Raw genomic sequence first — 22892 nt, 5'->3', positions numbered from 1 at the left:
ATCAGATTCTCCAAAAAAGTTAAAAATCACTGGCCTACACGGTGTGCTCCTCTGAGGCACTTCTGGCGTCTGCTGCACGAAGGCACGTGGTACCTAGTAGGTACTCATAGATGGTGAATGAATGAACAGATGGATGAATGAAGGTGAAGAGGACCTGGAATGGTCCTTCTCCAGAGGTATGGGCAGGCCTGTCTCTGCTGGCTGGTAACAGAATACTTTTTTCTGTTTTAACTTCTGGATATAATGAAGGAGTGGCATGGACCTGGGATTTGGAACCACTTCTTGAAAGACTAGCAGAAAGGGAGAGAGTTCTCAAGCCTCCCTTGGAGTCCTCAGAGGCGGATGGGAAGTGCTTTTGTGCAGTGAGTGATGTAGGGGAGAGTGAGGACACGGGGTCTTTGCTGGCTTCCCCCCCGAAAGGGAAGGGCCTGGTGACTGGTACCAGTCAGGCCTGGTGACTGGTACCCTCTGCTAAGACCCCCCAAGGCCTAACAAAGGATGTCATGTCCAGTGTCTCATTAGGCAGCCACACCCTTCTTTAGGGGGAAGGGAAGGGCTGGAGGGCATCAGACAACAGATTGGAGACAGAGGATCCAGGTGCTCAGGTTCCTCTGCAGCTCTGACCCCAGGAGCTCCCCGAATGCGCCTTACCAGAAGCAGTGGGCAGCCGTGAGGATCCAGTGTGGGTCTAGGATGCTCCCTCCACAGATGTGTTGTTTGTCATACTGGATGCTGACCTGCCAAGGCCAAGAATCCACAGAGGCCTCCTTCCCACCCACCACCCGAGGGGCCTTCACACTCTGTCCGCAGGCTGGACTCAGAGGGAAGGAGGAAGAAAAGAAGGAGTCAGGCTCTTGGGGACTGGGGTTGTCCCCCTTAGAGCCCCCAGCCAGCCTATCCTGAGCAGGGTCCTTAGGACTGGAAACAGGGGTGGGGGTAGAGAACCAGGCCAATTTTGAATTATTCACCAGGAGACGCTGAGTATCCCAGACTCCCCCAATCTCTGTCTCCTGTTTTTAGCTTCGGATGGAGTTTATACTGGGAATATAGATGTGTCCATTGTGCTGGAATTCATGACCTTGAAGCTAAACGTGGACCCAGAATTATGAAAGTCCTGCCCAGGGGGTGTCCCCAGCTGCTCCCACTGAGTAACAGTGAACAGACGCCCACAGGCTGCTTCGGGATTAGAGAGTGGGAAGAAAGTTCCAGAAATGGATCTTCCCATCCTAAACACACCTTTCTCCAAGTCCCTTCCCCCTGCTCAGAGAGTCTCCCGATTTGACATCCTGTTCCCTCTTTCACATCCCACTCTCCTGGCTCTCACGTCTGACTTGTGAACTCTTGTAAAAAATCTCCAGTTCCACCTCTCCGCCCTGTTCCCAGCCTCTCCAATCCTTCTGGCAGTCACTGCCACAGTGATGGTTCTAAGGGGGAAAGGCCACCACCCTCTCTGGGTTTGTGCCTGGAAGGGGCTTGTGAAACACTTTCTAATTCCAAACACTGCTTTCTACACATCCCTCACTCCCTCACTCAAAGCTCCTTAGCATCCCTCTCTGTCTGTAGGGGAAGAGTTTAAACTCCTGCTCCTGGCAGCCTCCTGATAGAAAATTGCTGTCTAGCCAAATCGATCTGCTGGTAGCTCCCTGAAAAGTCTTTCTGTTTTTGCTCCAGGAAGTCCCTGTCCCTGAGATGCTGTCTCCTCTCATGTTCATCTAAATCACTGTTCATTCGGCTGGGAAGAGAGCACTGGCCAAGACAGAGAGACAGACCTGGTTCCTGCCCTCTTAGAGCCTACAGTTCATTCTGTGATGTTTAGCCTGAGAATCTTCTCCACGTTGCCTGATCCCTGGGGATTTCCCTCTCCTGGCATTTTCACAGCATGCCTGGATGTTAGCCAGCTTTCCTTGTTGTCATTGTTCAGTCTTGTCTTCTCAATGAGACTGAAGCCTCCTGTAGGGAGGATCTGTGGCTTAAGCCTCGTTCTGACTTCAGTGCTGCTTAGCTCAGCACATCAGGTGCTCAGATCCCATCAGTAACTTGAGATCACATGAGAATGGGTAAAAGTCTTAACATCCAACAGGGATGCATCAGTCAGTTCAGTTGCTCAGTCATGTCCGACTCTCTGCGACCCCATGGACTGCAGCACGCCAGGCTTCCCTGTCCATCACCAACTCCCAGAACTTGCTCAAACTCATGTCCATCGAGTCAGTGATGCCATCCAGCCATCTCATCCTCTGTCATCCCCTTCTCCTCCTGCCTTCAATCTTTCCCAGCATCAGGGTCTTTTCCAATGAGTCGGTTCTTCACATCAGGTGGCCAAAGTGTTGAGTTTCACCTTCAGCATCAGCCCTTCCAATGAATATTCAGGACTGATTTCCTTTAGGATTGACTGGTTGGATCTCCTTGCAGTCCAAGGGACTCCCAAGAGTCTTCTCCAACAACACAGTTCAAAAGCACCAATTCTTCGGCACTCAGCTTTCTTCATAGTCCAACTCTCACATCCATACATGACTACTGGAAAAACCATAGCTTTGACTAGATGGACCTTTGTTGGTAAAGTAATGTCTCTGCTTTTTAACATGCTGTCTAGGTTGGTCATAGCTTTTCTTCTAAGGAGCAAGCATCTTCCAATTTCATGGCTGCAGTCACCATCTGCAGTGATTTTGGAGCCCAAGAAAATAAAGTCTGTCACTGTTACTATTGTTTCCCCATCTATTTGCCACGAAGTGATGGGACCAGACGCCATAATTTTGGTTTTTTGAAGGTTGAGATTTAAGTCAGCTTTTTCACTCCCCTCTTTCACTTTCATCAAAAGGCTCTTCAGTTCCTCTTCACTTTCTGCCATAAGGGTGGTGTCATCTGCGTATCTGAGGTGATTGATATTTCTCCTGGCAATCTTGATTCCAGCTTGTGCTTCATCCAGCCCAGCGTTTCTCATGATGTACTCTGCATAGAAGTTAAATAAGAAGGGTGACAATATACAGCCTTGAATTACTCCTTTCCCAGTTTGGAACCAGTCCGTTGTTCCATGCACACACACTACTAAGCTGCAGGGATGCATCCTCACTGCTCAACTGCAAAGGCAGCGAGGATGACCTTCCTCCTCTCAGGCGATCCAGTTTCTGGCCATCTGCCAGGCTCAGCCTGGTTCTCCCACGAGGCTGGTGGGATGAGTGGGACCTCAGAGCTTGTTTTTCCTTCTGATCTTCTCTCAGAACTAGGGGCTCTCCCAGGATTCTGTTGGGCTGTTGGACTAAAGGGCTTCTTGGGAAGATGAACTTCCGAGAGATCAAGTGAATTACCCAAGGTCACACTGGAAGCCAGTGGGACAGGTGCTGTCCAGATCTCCTGATGTCCCCCCTGCCCTCCCGGCCCCATGCCATCACTCTGGAGCATGTTAGTCAGGACTACTGGTCAGTTTGGCACTTCCTCCATGTGGCCTCACACCTCTCCCTTTGGTCAGCCATTAGCTCCTGAGGACAGAGGCCAATTCTCTTGCTTGTCTGGTATCTTCTACTTCCAGCTAGCATCTGACAGTGATGACGCATCTTAACTGTTCCATGAATCTTTGCTAAACGGAATGAGCAGATGAGATTACGTGGGCCCTGGCCAGGGGTGAGAGCGGGTAGAGGCTCTGGTTTTCCTACTCTCTCTTGGATCTCTGCCCACAACAAGTGTGGAGATATGGGTGGGCAGTGGGAGGGAGTTCTTAACATCAACTACTTGAAGGAGTGTTCACCTACAAGCCCAAGGTCCAGGGAGTAATGTCTGGACAGAATAGAGTGACACTTGGAGTCTGAGTGATTTAAGAATGAGGATGAAGGTCTTCTTTCCTGCTTATTGCTGGCCCAGGACCCAAACCCTCAGAGATGGGGCGTACTCACCAAGGCACTGCAGGGAAACCAGGGAACCTGAGAGACAGGGGCTGGAAAGGAGACACAGGCATCCTGTGGCTTTTGCTTGTCTTTTGGCTGGGGGGCAGGGACTCGGGTCTCCTGGCACTATTGACTCCAGTCCCCTCCCAGCACCCGGGAAATATGAAGCCTTGCTGGGTGGGGGCTGTACAGACACCGTGCTGTGCTGTACTTAGCTGTTCAATCGTGTCTGACTCTGACCCCATGGTCTATAGCCTTCCAGCCTCCTCTGTCCATCAGATTCTCCAGGCAAGAACACTGAGGTGGGTTGCCATGCCCTCCTCCAGGGGATCTTCCCAACCTAGGGATCGAACACAAGTCTCCTGCATTGCAGGTGGATTCTTTACTGTCTGAGCCACCAGAGAAGCCCAAGAATACTGGAGTGGGTAGCCTATCCTTTCTCCATGGGATTTTCCCAACCCAGGAAACTCACCAGGGTCTCCTGCCTTGCAGGTGGATTCTTTACCAGTTGAGCCACCAGGGAAGCCCCATATAGACACCGTACTTCCACCCAATTCAGTGCGACTGAATGCAGTTGGATTCCACACCCCTACTGATAAGCATCTGCTATGTGCTGGGCCCTGCCTGAGTCACAGCCCACCCTGGGGCTCTTGGCAGCCTGAGATGGAAGAGAGCAGAGGCTGGACCAGTGTCTGCGGCACTGCAGGTTCTTCAAACAGAAGAGGAATGGGATTTTAGTGAAACTCCAGGCAAACAATCATTCTGCTCCTAGTCCTCTCCTTTTCAAGATTTACTCTTTGATGAATAAGCAGCTCTCAGCAACCTCCCTGCGTCCTAAGGAGACATCATTCTCTCTGTGGGGTGACAGTGTTCCTGTAGATGCCGGGCTCTGGCACGGGTGGTGGGCATGAGAACAGGACAGCGGCCATACAGCTGCTCCCCTGGAGAGTTAGAAATGCAGAGGGGGGTACTACTCTGGCCTGGGTGAGTGGCAGGAAGGACAAAGTGGCCTTTGGAATCCTGCCTCTGGGGCTCAAAGAGAGCATAAGGCCATAGGAAACCAATTTGGTTTTCTTCTTTGACTGACGAAAGGCCGCCAGCGTGTGGACAGCACACTTTGTCCAGCTGCCCCTTGTATTAAGCCAAAGAGTCAACACAGAAAACCGCTCAGAAATGTGATGCTCTAGCTTTTGATATCGGACTGTCTGCCTGGCCAGGAGTTCTTGTTGTCTGGCTTATGTTCCCCTTGATGCATCCGTTCGGGGCAGTCTGGCTGCAATCCCAACGACAGCGAGCGTGGCTGAGCTTTCTGGGCCAGAGGCGTCCTCTCACTTACCCACTTGAGTTTTGCACCTGAAGCTCCTGCAGGTTCTCTGTGACTTTGACAATGTCCAGATCTTGGGCTGGGCCAACGTCCACAGCTCTGAAGGTGGGTTTGCTGCTAGTGTTGGGAGGGAAAGGGAAAGAGCGAGAGATGTGAGCTGAGGCAGGAGCTCAGACCAAGATGGTGGGAGTAGCCCCTACTCCCAGGAGAGGGGGCAGCGGAGGGTGCTGGGTGGGGTGTGGCAGGGGAGTGGAGGTGGTAAGCGAGGGTAGTGCCTGCTTTGCTAGAGGACAAGGGATGTTTCTTGACATCCAGGACTCAGCCCTGAGCACAGCGCTGATGTGGACTTGCTTTCTTGGGCAGGGAAGACTGGTTCAGAGCCCAGAGCTCTGAAGAAATCCTATGGACGCTCTTTTGTAACTCCCAGCTCTGTCCTTATTCCAAATGTCCCAGCTGTTTCTCCTGGTTCACAAGGAGGCAGAGGAAACAAGTTAGCACCCATCCCTACCTTGGAGGGAACTAGATGTGGACATTTGGTTCTCCAAACGAGGCATCTGGTCTGAACGTGGTAGTGGGGTACATTTATGGTCCCTTTGAAGGTGGGACAGGCCAAGATCAGGCTTCACGTGCATTCAGACAAACATCTCTCTCATTTGGATCACTATCTCTCTTTCTCTCCACAAATCCATGTTTGTTTTCTTTCAGACCTTGAGTATAAGTCTTCCCTCCTCCAAGAAGTCTTCCCTGATTAATCTCATCTTTCTGATTGTTGCTGTACTGAATGTACCTCTTTTCCATCTCCTCTGTCCTTGCCTATCCTTTATACCAGTCATGCTAGCGTAAGCTCTGTATGCAGGTTTGGGTCAACCCAAGACACTGGCTGACTGGCACACTCTCACATGCCCACCCAGGAATCTGGCACTACTTGGATGACCCAGCCATGGCACCTGAAAGGCTGAAGTCTAGCAGTGCTGGGTTTTGTGCTGAGAGCCCTCAAGCCTGAGATTCTTGTCCTGGCTCTGACACTAGCTTGATTTGTGACCCTTGGCAGGTCACATTTTCTCTCTGGGTCTCTCTAAGCCTCAGTTTCCCCCTCTATTAATGATGGGTAGACCAGATGATCTTCAGAGTCCTTCCCATCTTGAGGCATCTAGAGTTTTGTGGTCCTGGGACAAGAAGGCCCTCCTAGCCAGGGAAATCTGAGATACAAAAAGAAGGATCATGGTGGAAGTGGACATTCCCAGGAGAGTTAGCCTCTATTCACCAGTTACATCATGATGAATAATTCTGATCAGCTTTGATCTTGCAGAGCCCAAGAGCTAGATGGCTTGATGCCTTAAAGAGCTTAGAAGGACAGAAAATCTAGGAGCCTTTTACCTTAAGAACCCCTGGAGACATCCTGGTTTCATAATCAGGCTGCAGCCTGCTCTGCTAGTACAGCTGACACTGCAGTTGGCTGGCCTGCAGTAGGAGGGGGGTGCTGCAGCCAGGAGGCCAGGCTGGGGTTGCTGTTGGGGGAGGGGTGAGGCAGGGGCAGGGCTTGCCTTCCTAGCTCTCCTTGGAAATGAAGGGGGCAGGGTGTCCTTTCCGGAGGGTACTGCAAGTTGCACACTGTGGAGGGCAGAGAGCAGGAGAAACCTGACAACCAGAGAGCAGAAGGCGCAAATAGTTCTGATGGATCGGTGATGTCTGTCTAGAGTACTTACTGAAAAATGAGCTTGAGGCTGCTCTAGGATTTGATGGAAGAGGATTCTGTGATTGACTGATGGACTATGTCTGCCTAGGATGTATCATTTACACCTAGTCTCTGGGTCCAGTTTCTTAGAATCCTAAAATTTGGGGCCTGCCAGGAAGAGATTACCCCCTGTGCAGCTGAATGCATGGGTCCTTTTCTATCCTCTCCAGTTAGGCTCTGAGTGATCAACTGTCTCCCCTCTCCTCCCTTTATAGATGAAACCTCCACAAAAGAGAGAATTACGCAACCTAGAAACAGATATAATTCTGACACCCAGGAATTAGGGGGTCTTGGGCACACATTCCAGCCCTCTTGCTCCCAGCTACTATCCGATCAAGTTATTCACCTTCTTTGAACCTACTTATAGAACAGATAGAATAATAACTACCATTTTGGTTTTTGCCAAGATCAAATGAATATAAATATGCAATGTTAATTACCCTTCTTAAAACTGTATATTTTTTCATCCACTAAAGATTTAAAACTGCCTTTGAAATTTGCTGAGAGCTGAGATTGCTCATGAAACCCCAGTGAGATCAGGTTCATTTAAACTAAATTTTAACCAATAGGACTTTGAATAAATAAATAAGATTTTTTTTGTATTCTGGGGCAGGGATGGCAGCTTGCCAAACCAAGAAGAAATGAGGGTTGAGGAGTAAAGGAAAGGAGGGGATTATAAGGAGCCTGAACTGTGTGTGGGGGTGGGGATAGGGGTGAGGGGGGATGGGGGGGCAGATATTCTTTTTTCTTTTTTTTTCTTTTGGGGGCAGATATTCTCTCTCTCATAACCATCCTATGAGGTTGGCATTGCTTCTCCCATTAATTCTTTTTTTAAATTAATTAATTAATTTGTCTGTAGGCTTCCCAGGTGGCTCAGTGGTAAAACAATCTGCCTGCCAATGCAGGAGACATGGGTTCGATCCCTGAGTTGGGAATATCCCCTGGAGGAGGAAATGGCAACCCACTCCAGAGTTCTTGCCTAGGAAATCCCATGGACAAAGGAGCCTGGTGGGCTATCCATGGGGGTCACAAAAGGGTCGGACATGACTGAGCCACTAAACAACAACCAGGTCTCAGCTGTGGCACGCAGGATCTTCAGTCTTCATTATGGCATGCAGGGTCTAGTTCACCCACGAGAGGTCAGACCTGGGCCTTTGCATTGGGAGCACAGAATCTTAGCCACTGGACCACCAAGGAAGCCTCACCACCTCCCCCCACCACACACACACATCTCCATTAACTCTTCAACAAACTGAGCCTTACAAGATTTAACTTCATGCTGCTTGTAAGGAAAAGTGTTTCAAAAGCAGTTGTCTGACTCCAATACCTACAATTTTTAGGAAAGAGACAGGAAGGAGGAAGGAAAGAGGGAAAGGGGAAAAGAGGAGGGAAGGAAGAGAGGGAGAGAGGTCATGGGGTGAGGTGACAGCCACCGGACCTTGGGCTGGGTACCTGTCATAGCCCATCTGCCGACAGGCGGTCTTGGCCAGAGCTTCTGTGAAGCTGTCGAAACAGGCGGAGGCCCAGTTCTTCGTGGCGGGGTTCAGCACCTGCAGGGTGGATCGGTCCCTGGAGAGGCGGACTGGGAGGGAAGGAACCCGGGTCAGCTCAGGGCAGGGGCTCATCTGGCTCATCTCCCAAAGAATTTATCATGTGACCAGCCCAAACTGGTGGTCCAAACCCTCCTGGGAACCGGGGAGCCTCACAGAACACCAAACCTTTCCACCTCAAGAGGAGTTCCTCCTTTTGGCTTTGCCTGATTGAGTCTCATTCTGACAGGAGCTAGGGTGACCAGGAGAAGGCAATGGCACCCCACTCCAGTACTCTTGCCTGGAAAATCCCATGGATGGAGGAGCCTGGTAGGCTGAAGTCCATGGGGTCGCTGAGGGTTGGACATGACTGAGAGACTTCACTTTCACTTTTCACTTGCATGCATTGGAGAAGGAAATGGCAACCCACTCCAGTGTTCTTGCCTGGAGAATCCCAGGGATGGGGAGCCTGATGGGCTGCCGTCTATGGGGTCGCACAGAGTCAGACACGACTGAAGCGACTTAGCAGCAGCAGCAGCAGGGTGACCAGATGTCCTGGGAATAATCTCCATTTTGACTTTTGCCCTGGCATAATTATTAATAGCTCCCCTTCCACTTTTGGGCTTCCCCTGTAGCTCAGCTGGTAAATAATCTGTGCAATGTGGGAGACCTGGGTTCAATCCCTGAGTTGGGAAGGTCCACTGGAGAAGGGAAAGGCTATCCACTCCAGTATTCTGGCTTGGAGAATTTCCTGGACTGTGTAGTCCATAGGGTCACAAAGAATTGGACAAAACTGAGTGACTTTCACTTTTTAGATGTATTTGCATATATGTATTTGATGGTTGTATTATAAGGCCTTCCTACCCGTGGTTCACACAAGTTCTCTTGTCTGGGAAAACTTCTCAAAGAGGAACCTTGCTCTTTTTTCCATGTAAGGTCAGAGAGGGGTAGGCGAGTGAGAATTGCTATTGGCAGTAGGGTGGCAAGGCTCACAGGCATTTGATTTCTGATTAAAAAAAGGGTCAAATACACAGGATGTCACTCAGCCTTGCCCTATAAAAGCCCCCATCACCCATGCCCTGGGCTGTCTTTTCTTTGCAGAGCCCAAGTACTAGGGTGGATCAAGCTGGAGTAACCCAATCCAAGGAAGAACATGGGTTTTTATGTAAAAACCATCCTTTGAAGGACCTAGCTCAGTCTTGTTCCATAACATGTTACAATAAACACTTCTATAATGAATAGCCACCCCTGGTGGCTCAGATGGTAAATAAACTATCTGTAATTCAAGAGACTGGGTTCGATCCCTGGGTCAGGAAGATCCCCTGGAGAAGGAAATGGCAACCCACTCCAGTATTCTTGCCTGGAGAATCCCATGGACAGGGGAGCCTGGGGGACCACAGTCCATGGGGTTGCAAAGAGTAGACACGATTGAGCAACTAAGCACACACGCAAAATAAATAGAAGAATCAATAGCTGGCTAGTGGCCATACGGTCTCTTTGCAGTCCTCTTGAAATAATAGGTGTCAGAGAAAAAAGGGAACTCCCCAAGGTCATTCAATTCAGCGTCCAGGTGCAGCAGGAATGGGGCAGGCTCAGTTACAACTCCCTGTCCCCTCTGGTCCACATTTGTTCATCAAAATGTACTGAGTGTTTGCTACATGTTAAGTATTGGGGATCCAGTAGATAAGACATGATCCTGTTTTTAAGACTCTTACAATAGGGAAGGAAGCTGACTTGTCAGGTAGCAGATGCTATGCAGTGGACCTGAGCCAACTTCCTGCTCTGTCCACTCCCCTGGCCCCTTGGCCCCTGGACTCACCTGCCACTGGAGGTCCGTCGGGGAGTTTCTTGACGCAGTACTTCTCATCCTCCCCCGAGGCACAGTCCTGGTGGCCATCACACACCTGCTCCCTTGGGATGAAGAGGAGGGGCTGCCCACAGAAGAAGAAGTAACTGTCCAGAATCACCTTGACTGGAAGGCAAGGGCAGGGAAGGGCAGAGAGGGCTGATGGTCAGGCAGGCAGCCCAGGGGTAGGAGAGGCTGTGTTTACCTGAAAACCTGCTGGGCCTGGAGACAGGCAGATATGGGTTCCAGGCCCACTTCTGCCACTTAATTACTGGTGTCCTCAGTCTTCTCATCTGTAAAGTGTTGATAATAACACCAGTCCCCAGAGTCTATCAAGATCATGTGTGAGGAGCAACTCAGAAATAGCCCCCACTCGCTTCTCAACCCCAAGTATTGGCCAGGGCCTCTGTGGATGGAGGAGATAGCACTGGGCCCGGAGTCTGAAGACTTGAGTACTGGCTCTCCCACCTCCTGGGTGACTTTAGACCAATCGCTGCCCTTTCTGGGCCCGGAGTCTGAAGACCTAAGCACTGGCTCTGCCACCTCCTGGGTGACTTTAGACCAATCGCTGCCCTTTCTGGGCCTGGAGTCTGAAGACCTGAGCACTGGCTCTGCCACCTCCTGGGTGACTTTAGACCAGTCGCTGCCCTTTCTGGGCCCGGAGTCTGAAGACCTGAGCACTGGCTCTGCCACCTCCTGGGTGACTTTAGACCAATCCCTTGCCCTTTCTGGGCTTCACAGGGTTGTGGAGAATGAACACTTAGTGGGCTGGTGGTTGTGAAAGTGTCTCTTTGCTATCAAGCGCAGTTCTAGGACAAGGTGCTTTTACCTGGGGTTGAAAGAGGCTGGCATTTTGCTTGCTTTGTCTTCTGCCTCCTGCCTTCAGAGTCTATTGCTCCTTCTCTGTCTTGGATGATGGGAAGGAGTCTGGTGTTTTTAAGTCCTCAGGAAACAGATATTTCAATACTTTTCCAAACTCTCCCAGCTCCTCCTGTCTAACCGAACTCTCCTTTGGCCTGAAGCTCCCCTGGGCAGCCTAGCATCAACCTTGAGTGGCCCTCAGAGTGATGGAAACAAGTGTCATGATGGGGCTGCTTATCACTGCTAACAGCTTTCCAGGCATTGTCACCCGGAGTCCTGACAATAACTTCAGGAGGTAGGTGCTATCATTAACTCATGTTACAAACAATGATATGAAAGTTTAGAGAGTTAGGGTTTACTTCCCAAGCCACATGCAGTTAGGTGGAGCCAGGATTTCAATTAGTCCGTCCAGCTCCAAAGCTCTTTGCTGCTTCTCCCAGCCTTCCCTACAGGAGCTTAAAATGTGACTTCTTGGTCCTGATGCTCCTGCTTTGAGAAGTAAGGGAAAAGGAGCAGATCAGCTATTTCCTCAACTTTCAGGGTTTGGTTCATGGTCAGGAGCCAGGGTCAGAAAGGGTCAGTCCTGCCTCCTGGGGGAAGCCAGGATACAGTGTCACCAGTTGAGTCCCCAGAAACCAAATGTTGGAGCCCAGCCCAGGAAGGAAGTTCAGGTTACTGCTTCTAGTTGCAGAACCTGGGGGCCCCGGGCTGGAAGTCACTCAGGACCTTCTGGGACAAGGAAAGCCTGACTCTAAATCATGTATTAGTACCTGCCCTGGCTCACCCTGAACCTGGCCCTGACTGCTCTCTCCACTATGGCGGGGCACATGGTCAGAGAAGGTAAGCTCATCTTACTATTAGTTTGAGCCAAACAGGCTTAGGACAACAAATCTGCTGATGCCCACCACCACTCTTGGGTCAGCCAAGGTCTAAAGGGTTTGGGTTTATCTGCATCTCATGTCCCCGTGGGCACCCAGGATGGGTGATGTTTATGTTTTGGATCTGCATTTCCACCGCCATGAGGTGGAAATGGACGTGCTCATTTGGGGGCCTGATTGTCTGTCCAGGCCCCTCAACTGCCATATCCCCTTTCTCTGCCTCAGTGCCCAAGTGGAGACGGAGGGGTTGGATCAGATGAGCTCTGAGTGTCCTCCGATGAGGCGGAGGCCGCGCCAGGCTCCTGGAAAGCCGTCCTGGCCTGGTGAGCAAACACATGCCCTTGGCCTCAGCCCTACATACGCATGATGACTTCCACTTTTGCACAGCCTAGTTTTTAATCCAAGTACTTTACACACATTACCTCATTGGTTCTCTGATATCCCTCTGATGAAGATAGGGTATTTTACAGGCGAGGCAACTGAGGTTAAGAGAGGTTGGGAGACTTACTCAAGGTCACATAGCACCAAGAAGGGACAGCACCGGGATCCCCATCCCAGGTGTCTTGAGTTCTAGTCAGGTCCTCTTGGCCCTACTTCCTGGGTGAAATCTGTGGTCAGTACCCTGCTTGGCTATGGTGGGGGGTGGAGGTGAGGGCTCAGTCGTAGGATGGGGTGTGGGGGAGGCTGAGAGGGACAGGCTCTGGGAATCAGGGCTTGCTTGATTCTCTCATCTTTTGCCTGCTTGGATCACACTGGGTCTTAGGCTCCAGCCATGGTGAAACCAAAGCTCAAGATGGGGTGAGGTGCTACCCTCCTGGGCATCTTCCCTAATGCCTCTTCCTTCTTCCCCTCCTCACAAGCAGACATGCTCTGCTTCTCCAGCCCCAGAGCTGCCAGAATTCACTCAGCTCTCAGTCTGCAGACCTGGAAAGGAGGAGGCTGGGGGCGCGGCTGCTGCGCAAATTGCCTGAGTAGGTTTGTAACTGGTGCAAACTGTGCTTTCCTGGCAGAAGGAATCATCGGGGACAGAATCCATCTGGGATAGACGGGGGAGGAGTTCATCTCCCCTCCACTCCAAGAGGAAGACTTCGTTCAAAGCAGGGGTGGATTCAAAGCTATATGCACATCTCCTCCCCTCGACTCTGCTGGGGTGGGAGGGGTAAGGATGGGTAGCGCTGGGAGGTGAGGGCAGGGGAGGGGTGGGTGGGAGCTACCCCTTGCTGGGGTGAGGTTGGACACCGGGTGGGGGCTGGGACTTACTGAGGACGGCCACCACAATGATGGTTGCCAGGATCAGCACTGCTGCAATGATCGGGATCCCTACTTTTTTGAAGATCTCCAACGGGGTGCGGGATTTGCGCAGGGGGGTGACATCTGTAGGGGGAGAGAAAGAGCAGTCAGCTCTCAGAGGCTGCCCCTGCCAAGGGCTACAGCCTCCCCACCCTCTGGCCCTGGGAAAACTTTGGGTACAGTTTTGTTTGGTGCTGGGGTTATTCCTGCAGACTAGGCTCAGCTTCCTCAGCGCGTGGACCCCCACCTCCTTTCACTTTCCCGGGCTTGTCCATCTTTCCTGGTGCTCCTCCCGCCGTGGCACCTGTCCTAGGATGTTTTACTCTGTCCAGTCTGACCTGCGTCTGCCCCAGGAGAGGCCCGTCCCCTTTCCCTTTACTATCACGTGACCTCTTTCCTGGGCTTCCCGAGTGGCGCCAGTGGTAACGAACCTGCCTGTCAATGCGGGAGACGTTAAGAGACAGGATCCGATCCCTGGGTTGGGAAGATTCCCTGGAGAAGGGCATGGCAACCCACTCCAGTATTCTTGCCTGGAGAATCCCATGGTCAGAGGAGCCTGGCAGGCTAGTCCACAGGGTTGTTAAGAGTCGGACACGACTGAGCACGTGTGCAGGCACCCTCTTTCCCGGGTTAACTTTTGACCAGACTTTGAGCTCCAGGTGTGCAGGGGCTGCCAGCACAGTACGTGCTTGTCCAGTCCAGTGTGCTTCATAGCTCAGTCGTGTCTGAGTCTTTGTGATCCTATGGACTGTAGCCCTCCAGGCTCCTCTGTCCATGGGATTCTCCAGGCAAGAATACCGAGTAGGTTGCCATGCCCTCCTGCAGGGGATCTTCCTGACCCAGGGATTGAACCTGCATCTATTATTGTCTCCTGCACTGGCAGGCGGATTCTTTACCACTAATGCCGCCTGGCAACAGAGTAGGTTATTAATAATGTTAGTGGGTGTTGTTTTTCAAGTTCCAGCAGTGAGTGTTCAAAACTATCCTCTTTCCTGGGGCCGTGGACATGGAGACATTTTGCTCCTTCATTCATGTGCAATTTCTTCATTGAGCACTTACCTCTGGGGATACAAGGTTGGCTGGTTTTCCCAGACGTACTTACTGGGAATTCTTTGATGAGTTCCCTTGTCCAGGGCCCAGAGTCTCTGCCTCCCTGATGTTCTCATGGAGAACATCATCATGAAGGGAAGGGTTTTCTTGGTTTATTGTCTATAAAGTTTACTGTTTATAAAGTTAACCAACCCTCTGACCTGTGAACAGCGTCCCTGCCTGCCTCAGTTCCTTCAGCCTGTCCAGCCATCTGCTGCTAGACAGAGCTTCCTAATACTTTGCTTTCATCCTGTCATGTCCCTGCTCCGGAACCCACAAGGGCTCCCCACGACTTCCATAACTGGACCACACTCTTCTCTGGGCTTTCAAACCCAGTGTAATTTGGCCTCCTTCTCCCAGTCAGATGGATTCCCACTGCTAGTCCTCACCAGCCCCGGTTCCACACGAACAGATTCACTCCCTGGTCCTTGCACAACCTGTAATCACTCTTAACTTCAGGATTGTCACTTGGCACTGATTTCTCCCTCCCGGGCTCCCTTAATTGTTTTCTCGTTTGGCAGTTCCCAGGCTTACTCAGGTGATGGAGCGCTTGTACGTCTGGTGTTCTTTGGGGATACCAGGGAATACTGATATGTTAAATCGCAAAGTAGAAACTTGGCATCATTTTACCTGCTGAAGATTGTATTGTTTGTGATCTTTATTAACCCATGACCCTGAAATAATAAGCTGTCAAAGTAAGTGGGTTTGGTCATTTCCTTATGAACCTGTCATATTAATATTTGTTCTCTGTTCTCTGCTCACTTTTTTTTTTTTTTTTGCTGATCCAGGCTATCAGACATAGGTATCAAAAATTTAAGGAAATGGAACGAAAGGAAAAAAATCCCTCTATATTTGGGAAGACTTTATCTATTAACTCCTTTTTTCTGCTGTAAGTCAGGCAAATACTGCTATTTTCATTTTATATGCTGTTTTTTGCTTTTATTTTTTACAATTTAATTAAACAAATTTTTGGCATGTGGGATCTTAGTTCCCGGACCAGGGATCAAACTGGCATCCTCTGCAGTGGAAGTTTGGAGATTTAGCCACTGGACCACCAGGGAAGTCCCTCCCATTTTCTGTTTTACTAGTGAAAGCACTTTTGTTCAGGCTGTTCCTCGGCAGCATGGTCAGACTGTAAACTTCACGAGGGCAGGGACATTAGCTCTTGTATTTATGCTGTAGCTCAACGTCCAGTCCAGGGCCTGGCCCATGCAGGCTCTCATAGTATTGTTGAAGGAATGAGAGAATGAGGAACTGAATGAGTGAATTAGAGAGTCACTGCCACTAGGGTTTTAGGTTTGTTGATCCTATTTCTCCAGAGACTGTGCCTCTTTCTTATACTTATAGAACGAATCCTGGAGATTACACTCGCTCAATAAATGTTTGTTGAATGATGGATGGGTGTCTCCCGTAGCATTTACCACTTGGAGGTGGTGGTGAGGGTCCTGCAAGAGGGGTTTAGTATCTACTTGGTAACTGATTGAGGCCGAGGTAGACAAATGAAAGCTAGACCTGAGCTTACCGAGGCTGTTCAGGGGTCGATTGATCTCAGGATCCTGTAATTGAAGGAAAAATAGTGAGTTAAGTGAGGGAGCCTTTTAAGCTGGGGCTCTGAACTGAGGGAAGGGCTTTTATCTACATTCTCTTTTCCCTGTTAAGTCTAAGTTGGAGGTCTCCATGATATCTAAATAATTGGTTCAAAATATATAAATCAGTTATGCATTCAAATGACCTGGTACAGCAGATTTACTAGTTGTAGCTACTAGTTATCAATTATTAGAAGCAACTGGCTGCTGGGCTATTGTGTGTTTTACTGAGTTTCTAAGATGATTTTGCTTTCTTTTATGTTTTTGTCCATCATTTGTCTACTTTTATGGATGATATAATTCTTTAGAAACTTGAACAAACACTTCACAAAAGGAGATGCTTCGATGGCCAATTAAGTGCCAAAAGATGCTTGATATCATCATTCATCAGCCTAATGTAAATTATTATTATTATTTTTACCATGCCACACGGCTTGTGGGATCTTAGTTCTCTGACCGGAAGTTGAACCTAGGCCTTCAGCAGTGAAAGTGTGGAGTCCTAACCACTGGACCACCAGGGAATTCCAGGCCAAAGTAAATTCAAACCACAATGAGCCATGTCTACACAGACACCAGAGTGGCTAAAATTAAAAAGCCTGACAATAACAAGTGTTGATGAGAATGTGGAGCAGTTGGAAATCTCAGACACTGCTGCTGTGAGTGTAAATTGGTATAAATATTTTGGAAAAACGTTTAGCTGAGTTTACTAAAACTAAACAAATGACTCTTCTCTGATTCTATGACCAAGAATTAGGGCCAAGAGAAATGAGTACATCTGTTCAGCAAAACACCTGTATAGAAGTCTTCCTACTATATCCAAAAGTCAATCACTGGTGGAATAGATATGTAAATTGTGGTGTATTCATATAATGGAATATAATTCAGCAGTAGACAAGAATCAGATCAGATAAAATCAGTTGCTCAGTCGCGTCCAACTCTTTGCGTCCCCATGAATCGCAGCACTCCAGGCCTCCCTGTCCATCACCAACTCCTGGAGTTCACTGAGACTCACATCCATCGAGTCAGTGATGCTATCCAGCCATCTCATCCTCAGTCGTCCCCTTCTCCTCTTGCCCCCAATCCCTCCCAGCATCAGAGTCTTTTCCAATGAGTCAACTCTTCGCATGAGGTGGCCAAAGTACTGGAGTTTCAGCACTAGTGCAAATGCAATGACACATGGAGTAATCTCAAAGACATAATAATAATAAAAAAGAAACTATAGACACGAATATCATTTCATATATATGACCAAAAGGTAAAGGTAATCCATGGTGATAGAAATCATAACAGTGATTATAATGAGGGTTATTGGAAGGAGCACAATGGAGCCTTTTGGAATGTTGGAAAACTGGATCTTGATCTAAGCATTGATTACATGGGGGTATATTGTTGTTCAGCCGCTAAGTTGTGTCCAACTCTTTTGCAGCCCCATGGACTGTAGCCTGTCAGGCTCTCTGTCCATGGGATTTCACAGGCAAGAATACTGGAGTGGGTTGCCAGTTCCTTTTCCAGGGCATCTTTCTGACCCAGAGATTGAACCTGAGTCTCTTGCATAGCAGGCAAATTCTTTACCACTGAGCCCCTATGGGTAAAAATTCATTGAGTTGTACATTTTAGATTTGAGTAATTTACTGAACATATATTATACTCAACAGAATAGACAGAAAAAAAAAAAGCAACCAGGACACTAAAGTATTTCTTCAAGTGTAGTCTTGTCAACACACATACAAAAATATATACACAATGACTCTCATGCCAAGTACTTGCACCCTTTCCTGCAATGCAGAGGTTAGGGGAGGGTGCTGCCTAAGTTCATGCTTTCCTGCCACTTGTGAACTCTCTTTTCTTTCTTCCTTTTCCTTGTCTAGCACATGACCGGGAGCCCCTGGGCAGGGCGAGGTCTAGGTCTCCACCCCGGGGCTCACCTGCCCACTGGCTGAGGTCACAGCCATTCCAGAGCAGGTGGGGAAGCTGCAGGTCCCTGGACATTTCCAGCTGGAATTTCCTGAGTCCCATTGGGGATTGAGAGGGACTCTTCTAATGCCTGGAGGGGAGGGTGGTGATCTAGATTATAAATTGTGGGGTCCCTGGGAGCTACCTGCTCTCATGGCAGACAACAGTCACTGGGAGAAGGAGCTTCTTCCTTTCTTCCTCAACTCTGTGGTCTGCTCTGGGGACGTGCCTGGCTTTGCCCTATGGGGGCACTAGGCCATGGGTAGCTGGGGGATGCAGCAGAGATGGCCAAGGCTCTGCAGGGACCAAGTTGGAACATGGGCTCTGCCTCCTATTAACTGTGAGCCTTTGGGCAAGATACTTAACCTCTCTGAGCTTTAGGCGTCCCCTCGGCAGAGCGGGGAAAATGACACCTGCATCATAGTGCTGCCGTGAAATATCTAGTGGGAAGCGCCTGGTTCACAAAGCAGCTTCCTTCCGGGCCCTTCCTCCCTGTGCCCCCAGACGCTTGGCCCAGGACTCTACCCCAGGAACTCTCCAGTCAGGCGATCTCTATTTCTTATTGCCTTTGCCTTCGGTGCTTTGCATCTGGCTTGTACCTAGTAGAGGCCCAGTAAATGACAGCTAGAATTCTGGGCTCTGTACTGTAGCTCCTTCTGGGCCATCTCTCCTCCACCATCACCAGGGCCTGCATCAGCAGCTACTTCCAGGATGAAGATGAGAACAAATCTGGTGACTCCCTCCATTTCGGTAGCTACAGAGTCAGGTGATGTTACCAACAGTAATCTACACACAATCAGCAAGTAACAGTCCACAAAGCTCTTTTGTCTAATTCAGTCAAATACAAAGGTGAAAAGAAATAACACTTGTCTGATAACCAGAGTGGTTCAATAGCTAAGTATTAAACAACTATTTGTTGAGGGTCAGTGTTGTACCAGGCACTGCTCTGGGAGCTACGGATTTAAAGACAAATGAGAAATAATTACAGCAAGGATGGGAGAAGTGCCAAACAAGGTATGCGGGACCCTGGTCTTGAGAAGCTTGTATCCTGGGGTGAGGTGGGGGTGGGGGAGTCAGGGGGAGAGTAGGGGAAGGTGGGGGAAAGTAGGGGAAGTTAGGGGAGAGCCGACCATCAACAGATAAACCCAGAGAGAGCTGGGTGCTATGCGGAGAGTAATGTGGGTGATGGGAGACAGTGCCTGGCTGTGTGCTGAGAATGGGAGATCTGGGGAAGGGATCATCTTAGAGAGCACCTCTGGTCTGAGGCTTGAATGACCGGAAGTTGCCAGGCAGGCAGGAATAAGCTTGGTGCTGGAGGAACAGAATGGAGATCAGTGTGGCTACAGCAAGGAGGGATAAACAGACAGCTGGTGAAAGATTCAGCTGTGCTTCAAAGATAAAGGCAATGTGTGTGTGTGTGTTCAGTCGCTCCGTCAAGTCTGACTTTTTGCAACCCCCTGGACTGTAGCCTGTCAGGCTCCACTGTTTATGGAATTTTCCAGGCAAGAATACTGGAGCGGGTTGCAGTTTCCTCCTCCAGGGGATCTTCCTGACCCAGGGATGAACCCGAGTTGACCTCAGTTTCTTGTGTCTCCTGTGTCGGCAGGCAGATTCTTTACCAGTGCGCCACCTGGGAAGCCCCTGAAGGCAATGTGTGCTTAGTCGCTCAGTCATGTCTGACTCTTTGAGACCTCATGACCTGTATCCCACCAAGCTCCTCTGTCCATGGGGATTCTCCAGGCAAGAATATGGAGTGGATTGCCATGCCCTCCTCCAGGGCCTAAAGGCAATCGGCCTTCCTAATAGATTGAATGCTTTTGGGTTTTTAGTGAACAGGCAAGAGGGTATATGCTGAGATGTGGAAGGCTATGGGAGGGGCAGTTTGGAGGGGTATCAAGAACATCCAGTTAGTGGCCAGTCCCCTGTCAAGTCCTTCTTTTTCACAGAGTCTGCCTGCACATAAGTGTCTGCATTGGTTGAAGCAGGTAGGTCGAGTCTCTTTTGTTTATTATTTCAACAAATATTGACTGTTTTCCTTTGGTGGGTCCAGAGTTGCTCTAGAAGCTGAGAGCAGGAACCAAAGAGGCTTTCAGCCTGTTCTTGCTGGGACCTTGAATTCCTCATCTCTGAACTGAAGTGACCTCAGCACCCTGGGCTAATATGCTTTCTGTCGCTATCAACTGAATAGTGGTCATTATACAGAAAAGCCTTACCTTTTAGAATACAAAAGAAAAATGGGGAGAAAAGCCTGCAAACTAGAAGGATAGAGGCTGTGGGTGTTTTGGTCATGACTGCACCCCTGGTGTCTCCTACAATGCCTGACACATTATGGGTAGTTAATAAATCTTTGCTGAATGAAAAAATTAAGGAAAAGATTGCAGTTTTAGGGCTCAGTCCCAAGCTAGCCTTGAAGAAGCTGGCTGTTAATTCGCACAATAGAATATTATGCTGCAGTCAAAACACACAGAATATAGTGCCACGGAGTACTACGAATGGCTTGAGCAATTTCATATTAAAGGAAAAATTAACTCCCAGAAGATTTCATAGAACACAGAATCTTTTCCGGAAAAAGGCAAAGAAATTATGAACATGGCATTCAGGTTGATTCTAGCACTCTTTCTGGCCTATCAAATATGTACAACTAAGATTTGTTGAATTAATAAACAAAAGAGACTTGCCCACGTCCCTCAGCAAGGAGATCGCCTGGTTAGATATAGGTTATTGCTAAATCCTAGCTTTTGTTTTGGGTGGTAGGTTTATGGAGACTTATTATGTTACTGAAACTAGGGGGTGAGCTCCATACAGTGAGACCTGCATGGGCCAACAGTGAAAAACGCCATGAATCAAGGATTATGATTTATCCAGGGCCATGTATCTGAGGGTCAAAGAGAAAACAAAAATGCAGCCACCTGGCTCTGCTGAGGGGTTCAAGGTGTTAAACTCTCATCCTCCTGATGTTCTGCTCTGATTCCCTCCAGGCCAGGGGAATGTCTTGCCTTGGAGCTGATAGAGCGAAGGGGGCTATAAGGCCACCAAAGACCAGCTGTGTCTCCTTCCGCTTTGCTGGAGGCGTCTCTGTTTATCCTCAGCTTGAACTCAGCCTCTGGCCACAATGCCACAGCCCAGGCCCAGCCCTGCCCATGCAAAGGCATTGGCCCTCCTCTTTTGGTTGGGGCTGCTGGTGGGGTCACCTGCCTTATTGACTCAGTCTGCCAGTAGAGCCCTGACTCACAGGGCCAGCCAAACCGGTGTCTGACCCAGGGCTTATCCTGGAATAAGGCTCCTGCTGTCTGGAGTAAAACAAAAGGGCAAGAATCCCTAGGGCCCCGGAGACCCCAGAGCTGGAGGGAGGTGGGAGGTGGGTGGAAGTTATTTGACTGGAAAACATTACGTTAGTGCCTACTGCCTGATTCTCTCAGAGAATCTTCTTACCTTGCTTCTCAATTGGTGGCAGAAAGACATTAACCCAAGACCTAAATATGGAGGCAGAACAACTTATTCTGCAATTGGGTATTGTTACATATCTTTCATAAATGCCACGAGGATTAAATATTTTCACAACAACCCTGAGAAATTATCCCCACTTTATACAAGAGAAAACCCAGACTCCTATAGATTGAGTGGTCACTATGGCCCCAGAGTAAGTAACAGATCCAGCCCTTGAGGCCAGCCTCTTGGGCTTGGTGGACTGTTGTTTTCATTTCCCCACTGTTTCAGGAACCTGTTTGGCTGTTGTCAACCAGTACTGGATCCTTCTGATTCTCCACTCCCCTGCAACGAGGTCTTCAGTTCAGTTCAGTTCAGTTCAGTTCAGTCGCTCAGTCGTGTCCGACTCTTTGCGACCCCATGAATGTCTAGTTGCATATAATTAGCATGCAATCAACATGTAGAACTTAACTCCCAGCATCTCCCCAGCCCTTCTTCAGTCTGGAGGCAAACCCACCTCTGCATGATTCTTGACTCTGCTAAATTGTCCGTGAGCAGGGCTGAGAAAACCTTCCTCCCAGGCTGAGTTAAGGAAAGGCCTACTACAGTGCTTGGTACCTGGCAGGAGCTTTATTGATTTACTACCCCTTCTTCCCTCTGTTCTTTTAGCTTTGCACCTTTATCACCTGCTCTCCTTCCTTTATTTACCTTTATTTTATTTACTTTCTTTCCTTTATTTACCTCAGCCACTGCTGTTTTGCTATTTTTTTAACTTTTAGTTTTGCACCGGGGTACAGCCAATAAACAATGTTCTGATAGTTTTAGGTGGACGGCAAAGGGACTCAGCCGTGCATATACATGTATCCATCCTCTCCCACACTCTGCTCCCATCCAGGCTGCCACATAACACTGAGCAGAGTTTCCTGTGCTAGACAGTAGGTCCTTGTTGGTTATCTGTTTTAAATACAGCATGTGTGCATGTCCATCCCAAACTCCCTAACTATCCCTTCCCCTCAAGTCCCTGCTGTTTTAGATCCCAAGAAATTCCTGGTTGTATTTAGCTCAGCTCCAAATCACAGATAACTATCTCAGCTGTTTCCCCTCCTGCACAGAGGTGATGAATCAAACAGAAGGCAGCTCTTATTTTTAAATAGGGGCGAGGATTAAGTGTACTGTAGGAAAGACGAAGACCCAGTTGGGGGAGTATGAGTTCTCAACTTGCCCTGTCTTCTGACTTGCTGGGTGAGCTTGGGCATGCTCCTCGACCTCTCTGAACCTCAAGATGCCTTCAGTAATTGGGAGCTCTCTTTCAGAGATGATGAAGCAGAGAAGAGGGTAACTAACCGCACAATGAAATGGGCACCACCAGGCTAATAATGAGGCAAAGAAGAAGCAACTGCTCACAGAGGCCAGAAAGCCTGGTCAGCTCCTTGGTGTGCTTTCTTTGCCAAGTAGCCTGCTCTTGGACCTCATTTCTCTCTTCTTTTCTGTAATGCTATC

The 22892-nt window shown here is 49.2% G+C and overlaps 1 protein-coding gene across 2 annotated transcripts in view; it reads right to left on the bottom strand.

The window, feature by feature from the left end:
- TMPRSS4 (transmembrane serine protease 4) overlaps positions 1-22892 on the bottom strand; it is a 39826-nt gene that overhangs the window by 5744 nt on the left and 11190 nt on the right. The window contains exons 2-8 of one of the 2 annotated variants that reach the window (XM_070803494.1): positions 15950-15983; positions 13309-13422; positions 10283-10435; positions 8387-8516; positions 5212-5313; positions 3885-3925; positions 652-811 (exon numbers count right to left, since the gene is read on the bottom strand). In XM_070803494.1, the coding sequence (XP_070659595.1) occupies positions 652-811; positions 3885-3925; positions 5212-5313; positions 8387-8516; positions 10283-10435; positions 13309-13422; positions 15950-15983 (734 nt within the window). Of the gene's footprint in view, positions 1-651; positions 812-3884; positions 3926-5211; positions 5317-8386; positions 8517-10282; positions 10436-13308; positions 13423-15949; positions 15984-22892 lie in introns of both variants that reach the window. The other variant, XM_019975866.2, reaches the window with a different exon arrangement.

This window comes from Bos indicus, chromosome 15 (assembly GCF_029378745.1).
Source record: "Bos indicus isolate NIAB-ARS_2022 breed Sahiwal x Tharparkar chromosome 15, NIAB-ARS_B.indTharparkar_mat_pri_1.0, whole genome shotgun sequence".
NCBI lineage: Eukaryota > Metazoa > Chordata > Mammalia > Artiodactyla > Bovidae > Bos > Bos indicus.
Note: the sequence above shows the minus strand (reverse complement) of the source record. Positions and strands in the feature narration are given on the sequence as shown.